Source organism: Amphiprion ocellaris, chromosome 2 (genome assembly GCF_022539595.1).
Source record: "Amphiprion ocellaris isolate individual 3 ecotype Okinawa chromosome 2, ASM2253959v1, whole genome shotgun sequence".
Lineage (NCBI taxonomy): Eukaryota > Metazoa > Chordata > Actinopteri > Pomacentridae > Amphiprion > Amphiprion ocellaris.
Window position 1 is genome coordinate 1,905,736 of NC_072767.1, and position 22,609 is coordinate 1,928,344.

Sequence of the window (22,609 nt, forward strand, 5' to 3'; positions counted from 1 at the left end):
AGGACCCATAGTAATACATTACATTAACCCTCCTGCTGTCTTCATTTACAGGCACCAAAAAATATTGTTTCCTTGTCTGAAAAAAAATTCCAAAAATTCAACAAAAAAAATTCCCCAAATTTCAGAAAATTTGCAAAACCTTCAGGAAGTTTCCCTTCAAAGTTTTATTTTAAAAAAATCCCCCAAATTTGGCAAGAAAATTATTGTAAATATTTTCAAAAAATGAGTAAAAATCTTCCCAAAAAATCCTAGAAATATCTAAAGTGATTCCATATATATCAGTAAAGATTTTTTTTTGTGAATTTTCTTAAGAAACATTTTTAACATTTCTTTTCTTTCCACACCAAAAATGTTCAAAGATTTCCCAAAAATGTTGAAAATGTGGACATCAGAAGTTTCACAGTGAAAATATTTTTTTCCACCTTTTCAAACTTTGAACTGGGTCAATTCTGACCCGCAGGACGACACGAGGGTTAAAGAAGATTAGCTTTAAATGACAATATTAGAATTTAAAATCAATAAAACACAAAATAAATGAACTGTAAGAAATAATATAAAGATTGTCGACAGGTAGAAGGACTTAATTCGATACTAATCTTTGTCGTAGGTAGAATTATTTTGATTATTTTGAAAAGAAGCAACCATTATTGAACACGTGTTAGAGATGCACAAGTTTCCATCATGTGTCAAACCACAAAAAGCAAGAGTCTCTGAGGAGTTTTAGCTCTAATAATTTTTTGCTAGTTTGGCTTCTTATAAACTTAATTTATTGAGTTTAACTTTCAGCTGTTCATTCATTTAACTCATCAGTTTCAGTCAGAATGTTGGACTATAAGAATTCATGTTTTTAAGTTCTAAAGTGATCTAAAAGTAAAAAATTAACACTTGAAGTTATGTAGAAATGAGCAAAACTCATATTTACATTAAATAGGTAAGAAAAGATAAGTTAATATGACTAAATTCCTTTATGGTGAGGTTCTGTGTTTTATTTGTCTAATATAACAACTATGTTTGTTTTCTAAAATGACAAAAAAAACAAGAATCTCCGAGGAGTTTTAACTCTATTAAAGCATCCTGGGAGGTTTCCTTACATTCTAGTTTGTTTCTTATAAACTTCATTTATTGAGTTGAGTGAAGTTTATGCTGTTTTTTAATGTTAAACTATAATAATTCATGTTTTGAATTCTAAATTGGTCTAAAAGTAAAAGGTTAACCATATCTTAAGTTAACTTAATAAGAAATGAGCAAAACTCCTGTATTTACATTCAGTAAACTAGAAAAGTTAATTTGACTGAATTCCTTTATGGTGTTTTGCAGTGTAAGCAGGTTTGAGAGCTTGTTTCAATTGTGTTCTTCAGTGCAACCCTGAGTTTGAAAGTAAAAATTAGTCATTTTAAGTTCAGTTATCTATAAATGAGCAAAACTCATATATTTACATTCAGTAAACTAGAAAAGTTAAGTGAATAAGACAGAATTCCTTTATTGTCTTTTACAGTGAGAGCAGGTTTGAAAGCTTATTTCAGTTGCTTTCAACGGTACAACATTGAGTTTGAAAGTTAAAAACTGAACATTTCAAGTTCAATTAACTAGAAAATAGTAGAACCCATATATTTACATTCATTATACAAGAAAATCTAAGTTAACTCGTCTTACTAAGGGTGTGAGCAGATTTGTGGAAATAAAATTGGTTGTGTTCTTCAATGTGACCTTGAGTTTGAAAGTAGAAATTAAACATTTTAAGTTCAATGAACTAGAAATTAGCGGAACTCATATATTTGCTTTCATTATACAAGAGAATATGAGTTAATCTGACTCTCTACAGTGTGAGCAGGTTTGAGGACTCGTATCAGTGGCTTTCTTCAGTGCAACCTGAGTGTGTTTATGCCCTGATTTGTGTGCGATGGAATTGCTATCTAGTCATCTAAGACAGATTTTAATGCAAGGTGTAAACTGGATAATAAACTTATCACTCTGACTATTATGTGTGTGTGTGTGTGTGTGTGTGTGTGTGCAGCTGTATATGTGTGTGTGTGTGTGTGCCTCGTGCTGCCACGTAGCTGTCATGATTTTGTGTATGAGAGCGTTTGTGCGCTTGAATCGCGATTCATATCAGTTTGAGTCTTTGTGCACGACTGATTGCTTTGTCTGTCTGACCACAATTGAAAAGGGATCCATCTCTCAGCCTCTCTCTCCCCGTCTGAGTCTCTATCTGCTCGGTTCCACCTTAAGAGGAGCTTTAGCAGCCTGTCGTGTTTGTGTTGAAGCCAACAGGCACAATATATTACAGTCTAGGGCTTGCTGCTGAAAAGCCCGCTGGATCCTCCACTGACCTGCTGTTCTTTCCTGCTTTCCTCTTGCGTTTTTTTTCCACATTTAGATTAAAAACAAAGCTCTCTCTCTCTGTCTCTCTCTCCCCTCCCTCCTCCTCCTCCTTCTTCTTCTTCTTCTTCTCCTTCTTATCCTTCTTCTTTTTCTGCGGCAGTCAAGGCAGAGTGTGTCAGAGAGAGGGTGAAGAGGAGGGAAAAGGCAGCGAAGGAGACTGTTTGGTTCGAGCCCGAGTGTGTGTTTATGTTTGTATGTTTCGCCATTAGACTGCTGGGTGAAGGGGGCACGAGGAAGAGGAGGAGGAGGAGGAGGAGGAGGACAAGAAGAAGTGGAAGAGAGGAGGAGGAGGCTGGCTGGATGAAATCCTCTGTGTCATGTCACTACGGGTGGACCTTGACTGATCACAGGGTGAGGAAAAGGGAGACACTGTGAGGAGGAGGAGGAGAGGAAGAGGAGAATCTGAGACTTCACCGGGGAAACAAGGAGGAGAAGAAGCAGCAGAAGAAGAAGGAGGTGAAGTCAGCGCTCTGTCATGACATTGTTGGATAAACGGATCGACAGACGGAGTGGTCTTCACTTGTGTGTCAACAGGAATTTGCACTGAAGAAGAGTAAAGACTGCTGTGTGAAGGACTTGCAGAGTGTGTGAGAGTGTTTTGTGTGAGAGTGTGTTGCTGTGTAACCGGTGGAGGGCAGAGGAGTGGAGGGCCAGGGGACTAACCTGGCCATCAAACGGACTGGCAGCCTCTCCTCTCCTGGGATCATGTACCCTCAGGGCAGGCATCCGGTAAGTACCTCCTTATGTCTCCTCTTTTTCTTTTCTTTTTCTTCCTCCCTGTCTGTCTCACTCTTCCCTCCATCTCTTGTCGAAGTGTCCAACTCCGTCCCGCAGCTTGCTCTCCCCTTCTTGGCTTCACCTTGTCTTTGTATCTTTGTATTGGCGTCCTTCTAGTCCGTCCGTCTGTCTTTTTGCTTTGAGGACTGATGGGAGGGTTGGAGTTGAGAGATTCCTTGTTGTGTACACACCAGCTTCCCTCCCTGTCAGCTGCAACCAGGTGCCTTTGAGATCTTGTTGATGGTTTGGCTGTGTAGGTGGCATCTGCACTTCCCAGCTCGTGTGTGTGTGTGTGTGTGTGTGTGTGTGTGTGTGTGTGTGTGTGTGTGTGTGTGTGTGTGTGTGTGTGTGTGTGTGTGTGCGCGCGCGCGCATCATTGTTTATTCATGTGTATGTGCACGGCAATATCTGTGTGAGAACAGATCTGGCTGCTTAAACCGTCCTGTTGTCCTCATTTACAGGCACTAAAAAATATTGTTCCCCTTGTCTGAAAAAAATCCAAAAATTCAGCAAACAAAATTCCCCAAATTTCTACAAAATTTGCAAAATCTTCAGGAAGAAAATTCCAAAAATTCCTTAAAAGTTTCCCTTAAAAGTTTTATTTTTAAAAAATCCCCAAATTTGGAAAGAAAAAAAAATTCAAAATCTTTTCTAAAAAAGGAATAAAACTTCCAAAAAAATCCTAAAATATCTAAAGTGATTCCATATATATCAGTAAAAAATCTAATATTTTCTTTAAGAACATTCGGAAACAAATCAACCGAAATCCAGCGAATTTCACTGGATTTTGGTTGTAATGTTAATGTTGTTCTTTAAGAAACATTTTTTTAACATTTCTTTTTTCCACCAAAAAATTTTCAAAAGTTTCCCAAAAAATGTTGAAAATGTGGAAATTTTCACTGTGAAAATATATGTGTTTTTTCCCACATTTTCAAACTTTAAAACGGGCTAATTTGACCCGCAGGATGACACGAAGGTTAATGTGTGTGTGAAAGACTCGTTCCAGCCGTCAGATGTCCATTTGCTCATTTCTGTCTCTTAGCAAACACGCACACACACGCACGCACGCACGCACGCACGCACACACACACACACACACACACACACACACACACACACACACACACACACACACACACACACACACACGCACACACACACACACACGGAGCGTTTAATTGATAGTTAAATTCTACTTAATTCATTTCCATTACCACTAAGAAAGGCCATGAGTGCACAAGTGCTCCCCCTCTTTAATACCTCTTTAAAGTCCCTTCCCTCCTTCAGCTTCACCCTCCATCAGCGGCTGAGAATTTGCCGTTAATTTACCTGCCGGGGGTAAAATAAAGGTTAAACACATAGACTAAAAAGCACAGGAGGATGAATGACAGCTTAGGCTCAGTCTGGCTTAGGCCATTCGTTTCACAAGGGCCCCGGTCTGGTTGCTATAATCAGATTTGGTTGTCAGTCTCTTTGTATCTGCTACAAATGGGTCAGTGGCCACTTTGCTTCATAGTCAGCCAGCCAGCCAGCCAGCCAGCCAGCCAGCCAGCCAGCCAGTCAGCCAGCCAGCCAGCCAGTCAGCCAAACCCCTCTGTCAGCCAGCCATCCAGCCAACTAGCCAGCCAGCCAGCTATCACACAGAATTATGAATGACATTTTCACAAGAGGAAGGCATGAGGAATCAATTATATGTACAGAGAGAATGCTAATAAGGCAGCCGCTGGAAAAGAAGGGAGAGAAAAAGACGCCGAGAAACACAGAGAAGTGATAAAAAAAAACAAAAGGGAGAAAGTGAAAGATGAGAGAGCCAAGAAAGAGAGAGAGAAAAAAAAGAAAAGGAGGCAGAAATAATTCTTTTAAAAAAAAGTCACAGCCGGGGGTGGAAGGAGAAATGAAAATGAATGAGAGATGCGAAGGAAGAATAGAGTGTGAACATTCCTCTGTTCTCTCTTTTAGAAGCGTATCAGAGAGCTTCCTGCTGTGATGCTCTGTGTTTGTGATAAAGTTCAATCCCAGATTGAGCCAACTCCAACCGATCGATAGTCTCCATCTCGCTCTTTACTGTCTCTCTCCTGGTTTTTCTCCTCTGTTTTCCTTCTCCCTCCTTCTTCCTCTGCGGCTCTCCTCTGCCAGTGGAACTTTATTTCTGGTGTTGCTATGAAATGTGATCTGTGGAGAGGTGTGAAGGTGCAAAGAACACGTGTGTGTGTGTGTGTGTGTGTGTGTGTGTGTGTGTGTGTGTGTGTGTGTGTGTGTGTGTGTGTGTGTGTGTGTGTGTGTGTGCACATGCATGTATGAGTGTGTGGATTTTAAGACTATTTGTGTTTACGGTTGCAGACTGTATAGCTGCGTACATGACGACATGTTAATATGTAACATGCATTTCGGAGTGACTATGCAGTTTATGCTTCTTTGCAGGCGCTCTGTCTAATTTTCTAAATTACTCACAGTAAATATAGGTCTTGATTCTGTAGTTTGTTTTACACACAGGCTTTAAATTCAGTTCTGAGACGTACATAATCCCTTAAAGGACCACACTGGCTTTACTTGTTTTAACCAACGCACCATAAATTGTACCGAAAGACTTCAGTTAGTAACACACAGTTGAGTTAAGTTGACCCAAATCAAGCTATTGCAGTTTTTCTCGATTGATAAGACACTGTTCCTGAAAAATAGCACACATTTCCCAACACACTGCACACTATTTTTTTATTTGAACACAATTCACAAAGCACTGCAGACTTGTGTCAAAAGCGCACTTTATTGTCAAAATCTAAACTTTGTTTTCAAAATTAAGACACACAAAGCAAAACTAGGACACTGCACTGCTAAATACAAAACACTCTTCTCTCACTGTGTTTTCACATGAAGTGTAAAAAAATGATACAGTCCTCAAAAATGACAACTTAAACACAAATGCATCCTATAAATGAATCAGAGGTCATTGCAGTGCCTGACTGTACATTATAAAATAAAAATAATGTTAGACAAAAAATACAGCACTGTATTGTACACAGTACAGTATGCAGATATTTACACCACGTCTGCATCAATTCTTTCAGCCTGGTCAGACCTCAGGACCTCATCAACATCACAAGCTGTGTTTTCTCTGGACAGAAGGACCTAGTGTGTCTGATCCATCCCTGACATGCATCAACAGAAACATCACCACATGCCAAGACCACTGATTGATAGAAATTTTCCCAAAGTCTGGCTGCTGCTCATAGACCTTCCACCTCCATGTAGAGAAGAATTCTTCTATAGGATTCAGAAAAGGAGAATATGGTGGCAGAAAAACCACAATATCTTGAGGTTCATATTGAACCATTCCTGAATCAATAGTCCTCTATGAAAACTAACATTGTCCCAGATGTATTCATGTGCATCATCAGAATCCAACTGAAAAACTCTGGAACAAACGCACACAAAACACAGGAAAAGTCAGTCATGTACACTTTCTGTAATTTTACCAGCACTTGTGAATCAGAATTATACAATAGATTTTTTACAGTATTCTCAGAACATTTCTGACTGCTTGTATTGTTCCAGTATAAACATGTCACTGAAGTGACAAACAACATTTACATACCATGTAAAGTAAACCACAATAAACGTGATTTACTTTATGCACCATCTTTACCATCTGCTGACCTCAACAACAGATTACATTCTGAACAGCTAATTCTGCTTCCCAGCAGGTTTTATAGTGTGCAGTTCATTAGTAAAAGTGTTTTCAGTTTTGACCTTTTGTGTCTTAATTGTGACAGCAGTGTTGGAACAGTGTCCCAGTTCTGCTTCCTAGTGTTCACTGTTTGAAAAATGTGTGCTATGAGTGAAAAAGTGTGTTCAAATGAGCAAAAAACATGTTCAGTCTTTTGCAAAAAGAGTGCAAGAGTTTTGGAAACTGTGTCCAAACCATGAATAGTGTCCAAAATTTGGACAGCAGAGTCCTGTTTTTGAGAAATGTGTGCAGTCAGTTGGTGGCTGTGTGCAGTGAATGGAATTTAGTGTCTTATCAATTGAGAAAAACTGTAATCAACATTAGTGCTGCTGTTTAAGCTAGATAGACTAAAACTGTGTGATTCTTCCCAAATTAACAGTTTACTTTGCTGCAACTTGCACAATTTTAAGAAAAGTTAACTTGAAGTTTCCAGTTTTTCCAGCTTACATGTTTGTTTTAGCAAAACGTAAAGCTTTTTCTTCTTTTCTTCACTCTTTAATCCTCTTCTGGGGAGCAATGAACTTAATTTTTGGACTTTTGTTGACATTCGAATGCCAATTTAAAAGGCAAAAATGTAATGTCAAGTTCATAGAACCCACAAAAGTAAACTTCCATCAAAGCAAAAAGATAAATGAGATTCTGTCTAAACTGCATTTTAATTCAATTGCAGCTCAAACACACTTTTTACAGTGAACTTTACATTCCAAACTGTGTGTATTCTGAGTTTGAAGACCGATTTCACAGTTTTCAGGCACTCAATCAGTAAGTGCTAACAAAATCAACTTGCAGAAACTTGCCTGAGTTATGTCATCTGTTGTGGTAATATATCTACTGTCTGCACTGCTGTGTGGCATGTTTACTGCAAACGGGGATCCCTCTGAAAAAGATCTTCTCCCTTCAAGGAAACTCCGGTATCTCAAAAACAGTCGGCTGCCAAAAAGCATTGCTTTGACGAGCTGATGTATGTTGCCAGAAAATAAATCAGAAGCCAAACCATAAGCGCTCTGTGAAAAACACAGTATGAGCTTTGTTGCATTTTGCAGTCGACTCTGTGTTTTATATCAAACTGTTTGTGATTGCACCAAACCAGCAGTTTTCTAAATAGTCTCCTGCTTCAACTGCATAAGCAGCACAATGTATATCTGACAGAACAGGAGGACTCAGGAACTGTTGTAGACACTTGATTTGGAGAAAATTCAAGTTTTTTCCATGTTATTGTCATAAAATTGGTGACTTTGAAATTCCGAAAATCTGTCTCACATGACAGTTTGTGTGAAAATGGTGAGAAGTCATGTCAATTATGTGATTTGTAGTCAAACTCTTTGGTCAGTTAGCATCCTTTGCTGGTGTCAGTCAGACATCACAGTCTAATTCTTTGCACCGTGCCTCGAATGCCACTATTTCAACCCCTCTGCGTCCCTTTGGAAGTGATAAAGCAGCTTTTTCTTTGCCATAAATAAATAAAACCTGCACCCGAGACTCGCCCGGCGTTATTTTCTTTTATCACAAGCAGAAGTCAGACTTTGTTGTCTTCGCTCTCTGGTGGGATAAGGGTTAAAAAGTGCGTGCTGATTTGCCAGGCGAGCAGAGCTGTAATTGGTTCCACTGGATTTTTGTGGCGAGCGTTATCAGAGCAGCGTGAGTCTGTGTGAGGATACGTGTGAGGTGTGATTCTCTTTTTGCGTGTCTGTGTCCATTTAGTGCTTTGTGAATGAGTGCGTGAGTATTCGTGTTGCCTTGTTTGTCGACTTGGATGTGTGTTTGTGCATTTCCAGTGTCAAATTTAGCTTTGTTTTGAGTGTTATCTGGCCTTGTGTGTCATTTTCTGTATGTCTGGTTGTGCATATACCACCGTGCAAACATTTTGGGCACTAAAAATGATGCCAAGGATAGTTTTTATCAGGTAACTTCATGCAAAGTCAAATCAACATTCAGTGTTACCTCCCTTTGCCTTTAAAACTGCATCGACTCCAGATGCATGTTGTTTTGAAGGTACTTGTCAGGCAGGTTGCTCCAAGCGTCTTGGAGAACTTGTCACAGTTCTTCAGTCTTCTGTCTCTTCATGCGATCTCGACTCCATGACGTTGAGTTCAGGGCTCCGTGGGGTCCGTAGCATGTGTTGCAGGAGTCTTTGTTCTTCCTGTTGCTGGAAATAGTTCTTTACGACTCTCGCTGCATGTTTCGGGGTCGTCATCGTGCTGCAGAGTGAATCTGGGAGCAACCAGAAGAATCTAAAGATGCCTGAAACTTTTGCATATGTTTATATTTGTCCTTGTGTTACCGTGAAAAGAGCTTCTGTGTGCATGCAGCTGTTAAAAGTGTGTGTCTGGCTTCGGCAGAGGGAGAGGAAGGAGAGCAGCGGTGCTTTCTGTGTGTGTGCCAACAACAATAACAGTAAATAAGGTCCCAGTCCGACCTCGACTGTTGCTGTGGATGTACAATTCCTTGATTGGCTGCCACACCCCGGCGAGGCGAGAGAAAGAAAAGGGGGAGAGAGAGGGAAAGGATTTACGGCGTGTTTTCATGGTTAACAGAGATGTCAATAACTGGCTTCCAGACAGGACCAAACGCTCTCACACTTACAGTATGTATTCTACATCATTATATGTTTTCAACACTAACAAGCACACTACTTCTTCTTCTTCTTTTACTTCTTCTCTCATGTGGCGACTTCTGTTCTAGTCGCGGCACGTTTACCTAAAGCTGCAGAATCTGGAAAGGTTTGGGCTGAGTGCACGCTTTAAGCTGTTGCTCTGGATGCGTTTCTCTGTACGCTACAGATTTATCTACTGCAGTTGAGGTGGCTGTAAGTCTGGAAAGATGAAGATCAGACTGATATTTCTGCAAATGCACAATAAGGGAAGACTGAGTTGATAAGAAAAAGACAGAAAGTTTGTTTCTAGGGTTCAGTTTAGGTGAATGTTGAAGAGTTTCTCATTTTCTGCTTTGCAAATGCAACTTATGACAACTGTTGAATTATTATTGTTGTTATTATTATTAACGGACATGTGTGTGTTTGTCGTGGGGAATAATGAAAATAAAAAATGTGCCAAAGAAGTTTGGTTGCCAGTGTGCGTATCTGTGGTTGAAATTTCTGAAACGGTTCTGAAATTGTTGCAAACCAAAATGTGTAATCGTCTGTGTGTGTGCATGTGGAGAGCTTGCTTCTCCTTTGGCTGTGAGAAGGGTAACTTTTTACGGCCAAGTAAACAAACTAACGGCAAATATGTGGCCGCAGAAATCACATATGATTCGCCGGTGAGGGCCGAGACACTTGTGGGGGATGCATGTGGGGAAAGTTGCAGCTTAATTTTGCTGCATCATTGGCAGCTCTTAACAGGTAATCAGTGTGTGTTAATTACGTGTAGATGCTTCCTCAGTGTTTTTCAGACGGGCCCTTGACCCGTGTTTTTCGGGGATGTTCAGCTGTGTCCGTCAGTTTGTTTTTCCCAAACATTTGTGGCTCTGATGAAAAGCCATGTACGGCAAACAGCACAGTGGACGGCTGTCACCTCCCACAGATGACATTCTCCTCGCCTTCCCGTTGTCCTCCGTCTTGTTTACATTTAATTTCGTGCAGCATTTCAAAGGCAACCCTTTAAAATGGCAAGAAGTCAAGTAACAACAACACAGCTGCAGCCGGGCGACCCGCCGAAAACAAGCAGGACGTCATATAAAGGCGACTTCTGATCAGACATCAGCTGCCACCCAGATTACGTCTGCTCCCTGATTAAAAACAGCCATTTACTATCCTTAAATCCTGTTTTCTGTGTTCTTTTCTTTGCCATTAAAAGAAATGATCAGAGCGAGACTTGGATGGAGGCCAGAGACTCATTTAGCTGCCAATCTCTGCCTGATTTGTAATCCACCGCTGGCTTAGTGGCCGACTGCTGCAGCATTAACTGACTCTCTGACTGACTGGTGACTGATTGGTTAACTAAACAACTGACTGGCTGATTGAATGAAGGTCTGGATTTTGGTTTCCCAGCTAGTTTGCTATCTGGGTTGTCAGTCTGAGGGTCTGAAAACTAAAAAACTGGCAGAATAAATGAGTTGCACAGTGACAGACCCACTAACTCTAACTGTGCTTCTGTTTTTGGAATTTCTCCAAGTTATGAAGATGTTTTAGTTCACTGTGAAAATGCTCATAAAACAGTATGTGACATAAAAATAACAAAACCACCAGAGCTTCATAAAGAAGTCTCTGATACGTTGGTTACATTCTCATTCTTCCCTGCAGCTTTTCTTCACTCCATCATCCACACTCAGTCCAAACCAATGAGCTGCTGCTTGTATTCATCGCTGCTCACTTCAACAGACACAAACACTTGCACACAAACACACACCGACAGACACACACAGACATGTACACAAGGGGCACTGACACTCCTCTGCCACACTTGGCATTTCTCATCTATTCATGTGCCTTTTCCCTAAATATTTCACCAGCCAATTATTATTTCATGTGCTATCTGAATGTGTCTCTGCTTGTCTCAGCGAGACACAGTGAAGAGGAGGAACAAAGGGAGGAAGAAGGAGAAGCAAAGAGCAGGAAAAAAGAGAAGAAAGGAAGGAAGGATAAGACGGAGCAGCCAGAGAAAGGGCACAAGGAAGAGAGGATGTTTTGTGGGTGTTTTGCTTGAATGAATGCGTCCTTGCATGGGAACGCCTGCTCGTACCGTGTGAACGCTCGTGTGTCGGTGGAAAGTGTGCCAGAGGCTGAAGAGATTGTTGGAGGAGACAAGCTGACTGATAGAATCATTTCTTTCCCAATCACTCCCAGACCTGCATCTGTTTTACAGTTGCTGATTTTTCTCATGCTGCCAGTGGTAGAAAAAACAGGCAGCTGCTCGAACAGAAGACTTCCATGTGACAGAAAGACAGACTGACAGAGAGACTGATGGAAGCAGACTGACCCAATATTCAGAAAGTGTATGGAAAAAACAAAACAAGTCTGACAAAGCTAAAAAGGCAAACGGTATGCAGCATTACGTGGAGATGCAAACTGAAGAAAGAAGGAAGGAAAAGTTCTCATTTGTGTGAGATTTGGATTATGGAGTTGAGAAAAATTTGTTCAAACAGGGACAGAACAAATTCTTCCCTTTGTAATATCGTTACCGTAAATAATAATGTTCAGAGAACATTTTTGAGTTCTTTTTGCTTCTAGCTATGGTTGTGTTGTTTCCACAGAGGTGCAGGACTTTATATTGCAGTGAAAAATGAGCAAACGGTGAATAAAAATGAGACAAAAGCAAAAACCAATGTCCTTCATAGGGTTAAATAACGAAAAAAAATGGCTTAGCATTTGTTTTTGTGGAGAAATTTGGTCGACCTGAAGTGTTTTTTGGTAATATGATGCTGAAATGTCATTTCAAAAAATCTTCCTGCACTGAATTTCTTCTTCGTTCCACCAGCTGTTGCCTTCATCATGTCCTCATCATAACGCCTCCTTTACTGCGAGTTAATCAAGTGTTAGAGTCAGACAGACAGACAGACAGACAGAGGGACACCGACAGACAGGAGATGGTTATGTGATACAGTAAAACAGGCTTGGACTACCACTCCTCCCATCCCCCCCGTAGATAATCCCTCCTAATTCTCTGCTCGCTCGTGCCAGATCGTCCAAATTGTGATTGACTGCTGTCCCACATGGTCTATATTCACTATTTATGTGTGTGTTTGTGCACAAGTGACCTTTCCCTGTCTTCCTCCACCTCCACCTCCCAGATTAACTGGATCATTTTTTGGGTTTCAGGATGCTGCATGATATGGTGCACACACACACACACACACACACACACACACACACACACACACACACACACACACACACACACACACACACACACACACGCACATCAATACACATGAAAACACAGGAGGCGGTTGGCTGTTTTTTTGGCTCTTTGTGACGCGCTATTGGACCCCTAACAGTCTGGGCTGCCATCTGTCACAATACAGGAGAGATGAAACACATACACTCCAAGAACAAATGTTTGTTCTGGTGTACATACGGCGCGACTTGCTGATGCCTCCGTCTTTGTAAACACTGCAGAACGATGCACATATAGCTCACAAGGCAAGATTTTAACCCTCAGAACCCCAAAACTGCAAGCAGGTTTGAAAGACATATCTTTTTAAAAAAATGCCCAAATTACACCATTTATTAGAGCCAGAAAACTGAATTTTTAACTTTCAGGCATGTGTGACATGCAATTTTGTTGGGAAAATTACAATATCTAAGTTTAAAATTGGGGTAGTTCATCAAAATCACTTTATGTTACATGCTTTTATTTTGACATTTGCTAAAAACAAACTCTAGAGATTTTGTTAAAAAAAACAACTAAAAATTCAACTCTTGCTGATGCCTCTGTCTTTGTAAACACTAACCCTAACCCACTTTATTAAAAAAATGCCAAAATTACAGAATTTATCAGAGCCAGAAACAGAATCGAGCAACTCGTGGAGTTTTGTTTGGAAAATTCACCAAATCTAAGCCTACAATTGTAATATTTTCTGCTGCATGTTTTTATTTAAGAATTTGCTAAAAACAAATTGTCTACTTGAGAGATTCCGTTGAAAACTCAACATTCTGCCCTTGCTGATGCCTCTGTGTTTGTAAACACTGCAGAGTGATGCACATGTAGCTAATACAGCAATGCAGGATTTTAATCCTCCAGACCCCAAAACTACAGGCTGCTTTAAAAAACATAATAACTTTTATTTTAAAAAATGCCAAAATTACATAATTTATCAGAACCAGAATATGTGAAAACAGAGAATATTCAACTTTCAGATGACTTGTGCAGTTTTCTCGGGAAAATTAATCAAATCTAAGCTTAATATTGTGATATTTCATTAAAATCACTTCATTTTACAAGTTTAATTTAAGAATGTGCCAAAAACAAACTATCTTCTTTAACAGAATGCTGTAAAAGATGGTGTTAGAAAAAAAAATCTGCATTCCTCTGCACAGCCAGGAAGCTATTAGTAACTCAACTGCAACCAACGATCACATGACAAAAATTTAGATGCTTTTTGGCTGAACTGCAAGCAGTGTTTACACAGAGCAGATAGGAGACATGCAAATTTTTACTTTCAGACAGTCATCAACACTTGATGTGTGATAATGCAGTCCTTTTGGGGAAAATTAAACAAATTCAAGCTTCAAATCTTAATATTTCATCAAAATCACTTTATGTGACATGCTTTTGCTTTGAAAATTTGCTAAAAACAAACTAGAGATTCTGTAAAAAAACTAAAAACTGTCCCTTTGCTGATGTCCCCATCTTTGTAAACTCTGCAGAATGATGCACACGTAGCTCATGTAGCAATGCAGGTTTTTAAACCCTCCGGGCTCCAGAACGACAGCCAGGTTTGCAAGACATTTTATCTTTAAAAAAAATGCCAAAATCACACCATTTATCAGAGCCAGAAACTGTAAAAAGAGAGAAAATCACAGAATTTTCAACTTTCACCTGGCCATCAAACAACTCACATGTGACAAGCAGTTCTGTTTGAAAAATTAACAAACCTAAGTTAAAAATCGTGATTTTTCACCAAGCTCGCTTTATGCGTCATGCTTTTATTTTGAAAATAAAACATCTACTTGAGAGATTCTATGAAAAACTAAACAATCTGCTGCACTTGCTGATGCTTCTATCTGTGTAAACACACATATTATCTTTTAAAAACTGCCTCGTTGGGAAGATTAACCAGAGCTTAGCTTAATATCTTGATATTTCATCAAAATCACCTTATGCTTTTATTTTGAAAAAAATGCTAAAAACAAACCCTCTGCTCTAGAGATCCTGTACAAAACTAAAAATTCAGCTCTTGCTGATGCCTCTATCTTTATAAACATTAGCTTATAACTCAGTTTTATGCTCACCGGCTCTTAGTTTCCTTGAGGAAGTCTCCTGTTGTTACCGTTAAACGTGAACTAATTACATAGCAGCTCTCCACACTAGTCTCTTTATCTTGACAGACAGATTTCAGCACAAGCAGGGAATATTTCTCCTTTTGCCCGAGGACTTTATAACTCCATTTTTTATTTATTTATTTTTTTGTATTTTTCATTTCCTTTTTTTTATATCTTTTTTGTGCTCATAAGAATTGCTCCAGGGGCTATAAAACTCATTCAAAAGGTGCAACCGGAAAATCAAAAGTAAGACATTTTTGGATTTCTTTTCTTTGGTCCAGCACATGAAAGGGATTCGAATCTCTCATCTCATCAGAGGACGACGGTTGTGACTCGTGGATCTCTTGTATAATCCTGATCTGTAACTACGGGCTTTGTTATATGACTTAGTGGTGCTGATGTAACCCGCCAGCAGCACTTTGTCTGTGTGCTCATGTGTGCACGGCGGCAGATGGTGGAGGCAGAATTACCACGAGGCCTGTGGACGGAGCACAGGGTGGAGAGACGAGGCTGTGATGACCACAGCAGAGACAACAGGAGTCTGTCTGAAAACAGTCACTACACACTATATGATAATAATAATAATAATATTTATTTGATTTATATAGCGCCAAGTTAGCACAGAGTTTACAAAAACAGGACAAAAAAGAAAAAAAAGGATGCACAACAGAGGACCAGAGAGGCAAAAGTGTAGAAATAGAGTTAAACATGATTAAAAAAAAATCCAAATAAATCAATACAACATCACCAGATGAATAATCAGAAAATGCCACATCAAAGTAAGGGAAACAACAAGTGTAGTAATAGAAAATAGAGGATAAAACCATAAACACTAGGCTAAAAGTGATAATAATAGTAGTAATTGTAAATAAATATATGTGTAGATAAATACAAAATATTAAAAATAATAACTTGTGTTGAAATGTTAAATGGAAACATAGCAACAAAAAGATTCTTTTTTATTCATTGATTTTGGACAATATACTTCGCAGTCATTCCACCTCAATTTAACCTTTTTAAAAAAAAAAAAAAAAAGCTGACCATTTTATATTTGTCAGATTTTTTTTTATCCTGTGCAAACATATGTTAAGTAAAACATGTCCATTGGTCACAGGTGTCATTTTTTAAGTAAAAAAATTGTCAAACGTGGATTTTTGCGTCGTTCTCGTTTCACCAATCTTTGCAGCAATGTTTGAAGCTGCCTTAACTTGAGAAATGGTGTAGCCAGAGTCCTGAACATTTGCAGCCCCGTTGATAGATATTGTGAACAATCACAGCCTTCATCAATCTGATACCTTTTAATTTAAGTGACAGCAGTGACGTAATTAATAGCACCGAGATTTGAGCAGAGCCTGAAAGTTTTGCCGAGGAGTTCCCGACATAGTTCACTATATAATGGTTCCTAGATGGGGAGTAGAGAGCAGGAAATGACACTGCCTCTGTCCCTTTTCAAAGACATATTCTCTTTGAAGAAATTGTCGAAATTAAGGATCTGAACTCTCCGAACCCCCAAAACCACAGGCAGGTTTGACAGATATGTTAAAAAAAACAAAACAAAATCCCACCATTTTTTATGAGCCAGAAACTGAATTTCCTACTTTCAGACAGTCATGTACTTATTTTGTTTGGAAAATTGGAAAATTAGCCATATTCAGTGTGAAAATTGTGATATTTCAATCACTTTATGCTGCATGCTTTTATTTTGAAAATTTGATTAGAACAAACTATTTGCTCTAGAAATTTGGTAGAAAAATACAAATTCTGCACCTATTACTCATGTAGCAGGATTTTAACCCTCCGGAAAACCAAAACCACAGGCAGGTTTGACAGATATGTTAAAAAAATACAAAATTCCACCATTTATTAGAGCCAGAAAGTGTAAAAAATAGGGAGAATCCTAGATCGTAGTTCACTGTAGTGGTTTCCAGATTGATCGTAGGGAATGAGTAGATGGTTTTGAACTCAGTCTGTGTCTCTCTTCTTTTTCTGTCAGTGTCAGATGGATGAATGGATGAATATCTCATCCAGCAGCCTCATCACTCTTTCATCGTCTGTCTCTCTGCTCCGTCTTTCATTTCTCTGTAAGAATGTCACACTAGTCCATCACTCCGTCATCCACCCATCCATCCGTCTGTCAGATCTGCTGCCTTCTCTCTCTTGCTTTGTGTGTCCTCCGCTCAGTGTGTAAATTTGCAGCGTGTGTGTGTTTGTTTGTTTGTGCGTGTGTGTGTGTGTGTTTTTTTTCTTCCTCAACACGCTTATGGCTGCATGTGTGTTATCTGCGTGTTGCCAGATCGCTATCTAAACCCTCCACCCCTCCCCCAGCTGAGTGTGTGTGGTGTGAATCAAGGTCAGTGGGGATCTGTTGGCAGACTCCCCCATCCATCCATCCATCCATCCATCCATCCATCCATCCATCCATCCATCCATCCATCCATCCATCCATCCATCCACCCCCCTCTGGCCTCACCTCCCTCCCTCCCACACACACACACACACACACACACACACACACACACACACACACACGCAGTGGGTTTGTGTGTTTTGACGTCCCCACTCCGCCTGCCTCGGCTCAGTTTAGCTCAGCTCAGCTCCGCCCGGCGGATTAATTACTGGGGAACCCACCGCGTCTCTGACCTCCACCGTTGGACTAATTGAAACCTAATTGAATTGTGCTTGTCTAGACTAATGAAACCCAGCCACTGAAACCGCCAGTCTTTTTAGCCGTAGCTGCGGCCCAATAGCCACCCGGCTGCACTGTGGCAACTGCTCACTTTGGATGGATGAGTTGATGGGTGGATGAGTGGAAGAGGTGAACTAAGTGCAGATAGATGGATTCACAGTAAGTTAAATAGCAAAGCTGAATTCTGCTTTCCAAGTCGTAGTGACGCTAAACTTGATTTGCAAGCAAAATTAATGCATCCGACCTCTTTAACCCTCCTGTTGTCCTCATTTACAGGCACCAAAAAATATAGTTTCTTTGTTGAAAAAAATCAAAAAAAAATTTCTGAAAATTGGCAAAACCTTCAGGAAGAAAATTCCAATAATTCCTTAAAAGTTTCCCTTAAAAGTTTTATTTTATTATAAAAAAAAATCCTCCAAATTTGGTGAGAAAATTCTTGTAAATATTTTCAAAAAATGAGTAAAAATCTTCCAAAAAATCCTAAAAATCTAAAGTGATTCCATATATATCAGTAAAACTTCTAATATTTTCTTTAAGAACATTCACAAAAAAATTACCAAAATTTGCTGGATTTTGGTTGATTTTTTTGTGAATGTTCTTAAACATTTTTAACATTTCTTTTTTTCCACCCAAAAATATTCAAAGATTTCCGAAAAATGTTGAAAATGTGGACATCAGAAGTTTCACTATGAAAATATTTTTTTTTCCACATTTTCAATCTTTAAAACGAGTCAATTTTGACCTGCAGGACGACACCAGGGTTAAAGTTGTACAAACTCAGTTTTCTCTGCGGAATCCAGTGTGAAAAGATAAATCTGAGGTTTTTGGGTGTCGCAACGAAAGAGTTAAGCCTTGATTATACTCTCTTGTAGACATAAACACAAAAAATGAAAGATGAAACGCTGAATAAAGAGAATTGTTGAACCAACTTAAACAAATTGCTTCAATTGGTGGCACAAAATATACACAACCGTTGAAAAGTTTGGGTTCACCCAGATAATTCCATGTTTTCCAGTAAAACTCCCACTTTTATCCATGTGCTAACATAACTGCACAAGGGTTTTCTAATCATCAATGAGCTTTCAACACCATTAGCTAACACAATGTAGCATTAGAACACAGGAGTGATGGTTGCTGGAAATGTTCCTCTGTACCTCTATGGAGATATTCCATTAAAAATCAGCTGTTTCCAGCTACAATAGTCATTTACCTCATTAACAATGTCTAGACTGTAGTTCTGATTAATTTAATATAATCTTCATTGAAAAAATGCTTTTCTTTCAAAAATAAAGACATTTCTAAGTGAGCCCAAACTTTCAAATGGTAGTACAGGTGTGTGCACACACACGACTGCACACTTACATAATGTAAACTGCACTTTTGCATCTCCATTTTGCAGTATTTATGACTTTTCTCTAATTTTCTATTGTTTATAAAGATTGTTCTTTGTAATAGTTATGGTTATAGCACAGCCTTACAGTTACTTTGCATTTCACTGCACATAAAATATGAACTTCTAAATGTTGAAACTTAAGTTTAGAGAAATTAAGTCAACAAGTCATAATAATGCAACTGGTTTAAGTCAGATCGACTTCAATCATTTAATCCTCTCAAAAGGGCATCGCTGCAACTTATAAGGAAAAAAACTTGAAGCTTCCAGTTTTTCCAGCTTAAGTACTCGCTTTACCCTGAAGTAAATTACAATTTGGGATTGGACTGAACATTCTTCCCTTTGTTTTCACTCTGTTATCTTACTCAAAAAAAACGGTGGTTAAGTTGTCAGACTTGAACTTGTTCTATGGCTCTTGTCCAGGCTGTTTTCTCCTGACTAGATCCTTGATTGTGTTGTTTCTACTCTCAGATGTACGTCGCTATGGATAAAAGCTAAATGAAACTGTAGAATTGGAGAAATTGCAGCAGAGAAATGACAAGAAATGCAATAGACTCACAATGCTAATGGAGAAGTAAACCTAATTTTCTGGCAGTATTTCTATTACCACTGGAGGTGTTTCTACTACTTTTGCTAATTAAACTTCTAACATTTGCTTCATATTTCTCATATAACACTTCCTGCCTACTGACATGCAACACTTTTTTAATCGATATGTTTCTGTTAGTGCAATAAAACACCAAATCAAATTTTTATGTAAAAAATCTACTTGGCCATTAAACCTGTCGGATTCAGATTTTCAAACTTTCCCTGAAATTAGCAGTTTAATGGGAGAAAATCTAATTTTCACCAATAATCGGCACGTATTGGTCCTGAAAACCCCACAATCCCGAATACTGAGTGTATTTTTGAAAATAAATGACAAGAACTTCTTTCTTTACTTGCATTGTGATACATCAGCTCTGCTTCTGTTAAACATATCAATACAAGTTATTAGTTTTAATTTTTGATATTTCTTTGCATCATTGACTCATGGATTTATCTTGTGCTTGTCGTCATTCCACCTTAAATTATTAGAAACTACAGAGGAACACCTTTTTTCACCAAAGAATAAAGATAAATGAGGTTCATTTGAAGCAGTATTTTACTTTAACTGCTGCTCAAGTAGACTTTCTACAGTGTTGCTGTCACACTGTGTTTCTAGAGGACTCTACTGAGCATGTGCAATGTTGCCCTTGTAATGTATTCTGACACCTGCAGATGGTTCTATGCAGATTTGATGAGATGAAGAATTTTACTCAGAGAAAACAAAGTGTAACACCGGCCTGACTCGCCCACACTGCAGGATTCTGGGTTGTGTCCCTCCTCCGATGCTCTGGGCCTGGCTGGAGGTCTTATCGTCACAGTGGGCAACATTCTGTGGGCGGAAGCCGCCGAGTCGTCTCTGCTAACGCTGCAGCTTCGGTGCACTGGAAGAGAGGGAGGTGGGATCTAAGGAGGGGTAGTGTGAACCTCAGTGGTCCTGCTGAGGCTGCTCACTGACAGGTGATAAGAAGTGACTGAAAAAGAAGTGGCAGAGACACCTGGCAGGCTGCATCCTCCCCGGGCTAACAGTGGGAGTCCAGTGTTAAAGGCAAAATAAGACAATCTGAGCTGGGAGGAAAGAGGAGGAAAAAATGGCAACTTCTTACATTAAAATCTCCTCTGAGAATTGACACTGTCAAGAAAATAAAAAAAAAGACTGTTTACTCCATCCCCATCCCCAAACAAAAGAGCATGAAAAACATGAAGAGTGCCCTTGTTTCTGAAACTTGGTGAAGACTGTGGAGGAGGAGGGCTGCTGTCGAAAGCGCTTTAGACAGACACGGAGAGCTGCTGGTGGTGCTGGACCCCTGGGAGGTGCTTGTTTTGTTGGGCCTTCTTTAGCTTTTAGCAGGTGAGAGACGGTGCAGTGATTCCCTATAAGTTATTCATTTGATGTTTCCTCCCTTCTCAGCTCTTTGTAGGCTTGAATACATTAGCAACCTGGCAGAGTGGAGAGGATGCTAATGTGGAAGAGAGGGAGAGGCAGAGGAGAGGAAGAAAAGGATGGGGGCAGTGGAGGGAAGGAGGCAGAGTCATTAGAGGAGGTGGAGAACAGAGAGGGAGAGGACGAGGCTTTATGATGTGTGGGAAGGGGAAGTGACCTTCCCTCTCACTTTCATCTTGGCTTTTTTTCTCGCCTCGCCTCGCCTCACCTCGCTCCCCGACACACATCCATGCAGAATAGGAACAGTGCATACAGTCGTCTGCTGAAAACACACGTGCACGCTTTCATTCCGTCTTTTTCATTCGTTCTTTCTCCCGTTTTTCCTGTGCAGGTCCCATTGCAGCCTGGCCAGTCTTTCAAGTTCACAGTCCTGGAAACTCTGGACCGAATCAAGGAGGAATTCCAGTTCCTCCAGGCTCAGTATCACAGGTACAAACACAACACATCCACAGTATATACACATGTATGCACGTATACAGATGTGTGTTTTTGTGACTTTTATGAAGAGAACGAAACTATAACTGCACTGCTGTTTACAGGACATTTTAATTTACTCATTTTACTGCATATTTTTACTATAATATGTTCGTGCATTTGACACTTTACAGTGCATTTTTGACTTCGGCAAGTTTTAAATCATAGTATATTTTACACTTAATTGTACATTTTTCATTTTTTGTATGTTTTTCTTATGTATTTGTACTGTCATGCTGGCTACTTTACTCTTTGTACTTGCTACTGCAACAACAGAAGTTCCCTTTTATTGGGGATCAATGAAGTATTTCTATTCTATTCTATTCTATTCTATTCTATTCTATTCATCTGTACAGCATCGTTTTATATCTCCCAGTTCATCTTTTTTTGGTTGTTTTTAAAAAAATTTTAAACGCAAAGTTGTTAGCAAGCTATATGCAACTGGCTCAGATGAAAGCTACAACATAAATTAGTTTTGTTCTCCCCTGAAACTGAGAGCACATAACACTGTTTATTAAAACTGTTAGTGCCAATACAATAGTATTTTAAGTTCCAGAGCGACTCTGCATGAGGCATATGCTAATCCATCCTCCTAAGTGAGGCAGTTATCTTTAATTTTAGTTTCTTTTCTCTCCATTCGTGTGGATGCTGATTTAGTAGTAGTAGTAGTTTAAGACAATTCAAAAATAAATAATTTAAGACAACAAAACATTAGAATTACATAAAGTACAATAAAGAATAAAATATAAAAAGTGCAAATCAGATCTGTGTCAGAATCTAAAACCCCTGTTGTGTGTAAAGTCCCAGTTTTACATTGATGGACTTGATCACAGTCTATTCTCACAATGCTGACTGAAAAATATAAATGTGACATGAGAAGGTTTGTATATTAGAGGTTGAAAAGTTAAATTTGCTTAATAAACGTCAGCTAGTGGTTAAATAGTTTTTCTTCCTCCACTGAAGAAGAACTTGAACACTTTCTATTACAGAAACAGCATGTTGTGATTCAGCTCAGTGGAAGTTGGTGTTGAATTCTTGAATACACCAACCAGTAAAGATAATACAATAGTGTCATTCTTTAACCTCTACTATAAAATATTAGTATAAAACTGATAATGAGTTGCAGCCTCTCACGCTGAATTCGCCTGAAATTCTATTTCACCTTCTTTTGTGTTAGAATAATTGCAGGAGTCAATGAGGGATCATGGCTTCAGCCTCCATCAACC

The 22,609-nt window shown here is 39.2% G+C and overlaps 1 protein-coding gene across 1 annotated transcript in view; it reads left to right on the top strand.

The window, feature by feature from the left end:
- Positions 1-2,297: 2,297 nt before the first annotated feature.
- The window catches only part of tle2b (TLE family member 2, transcriptional corepressor b), a 105,526-nt gene continuing 85,214 nt past the window's right edge, over positions 2,298-22,609 (top strand). The window contains exons 1-2 of the mRNA XM_055019225.1: positions 2,298-3,111; positions 21,241-21,338. Coding sequence (XP_054875200.1) covers positions 3,088-3,111; positions 21,241-21,338 — 122 coding nt within the window. The 5' untranslated portion in view covers positions 2,298-3,087. The remainder of the gene's footprint in view (positions 3,112-21,240; positions 21,339-22,609) is intronic.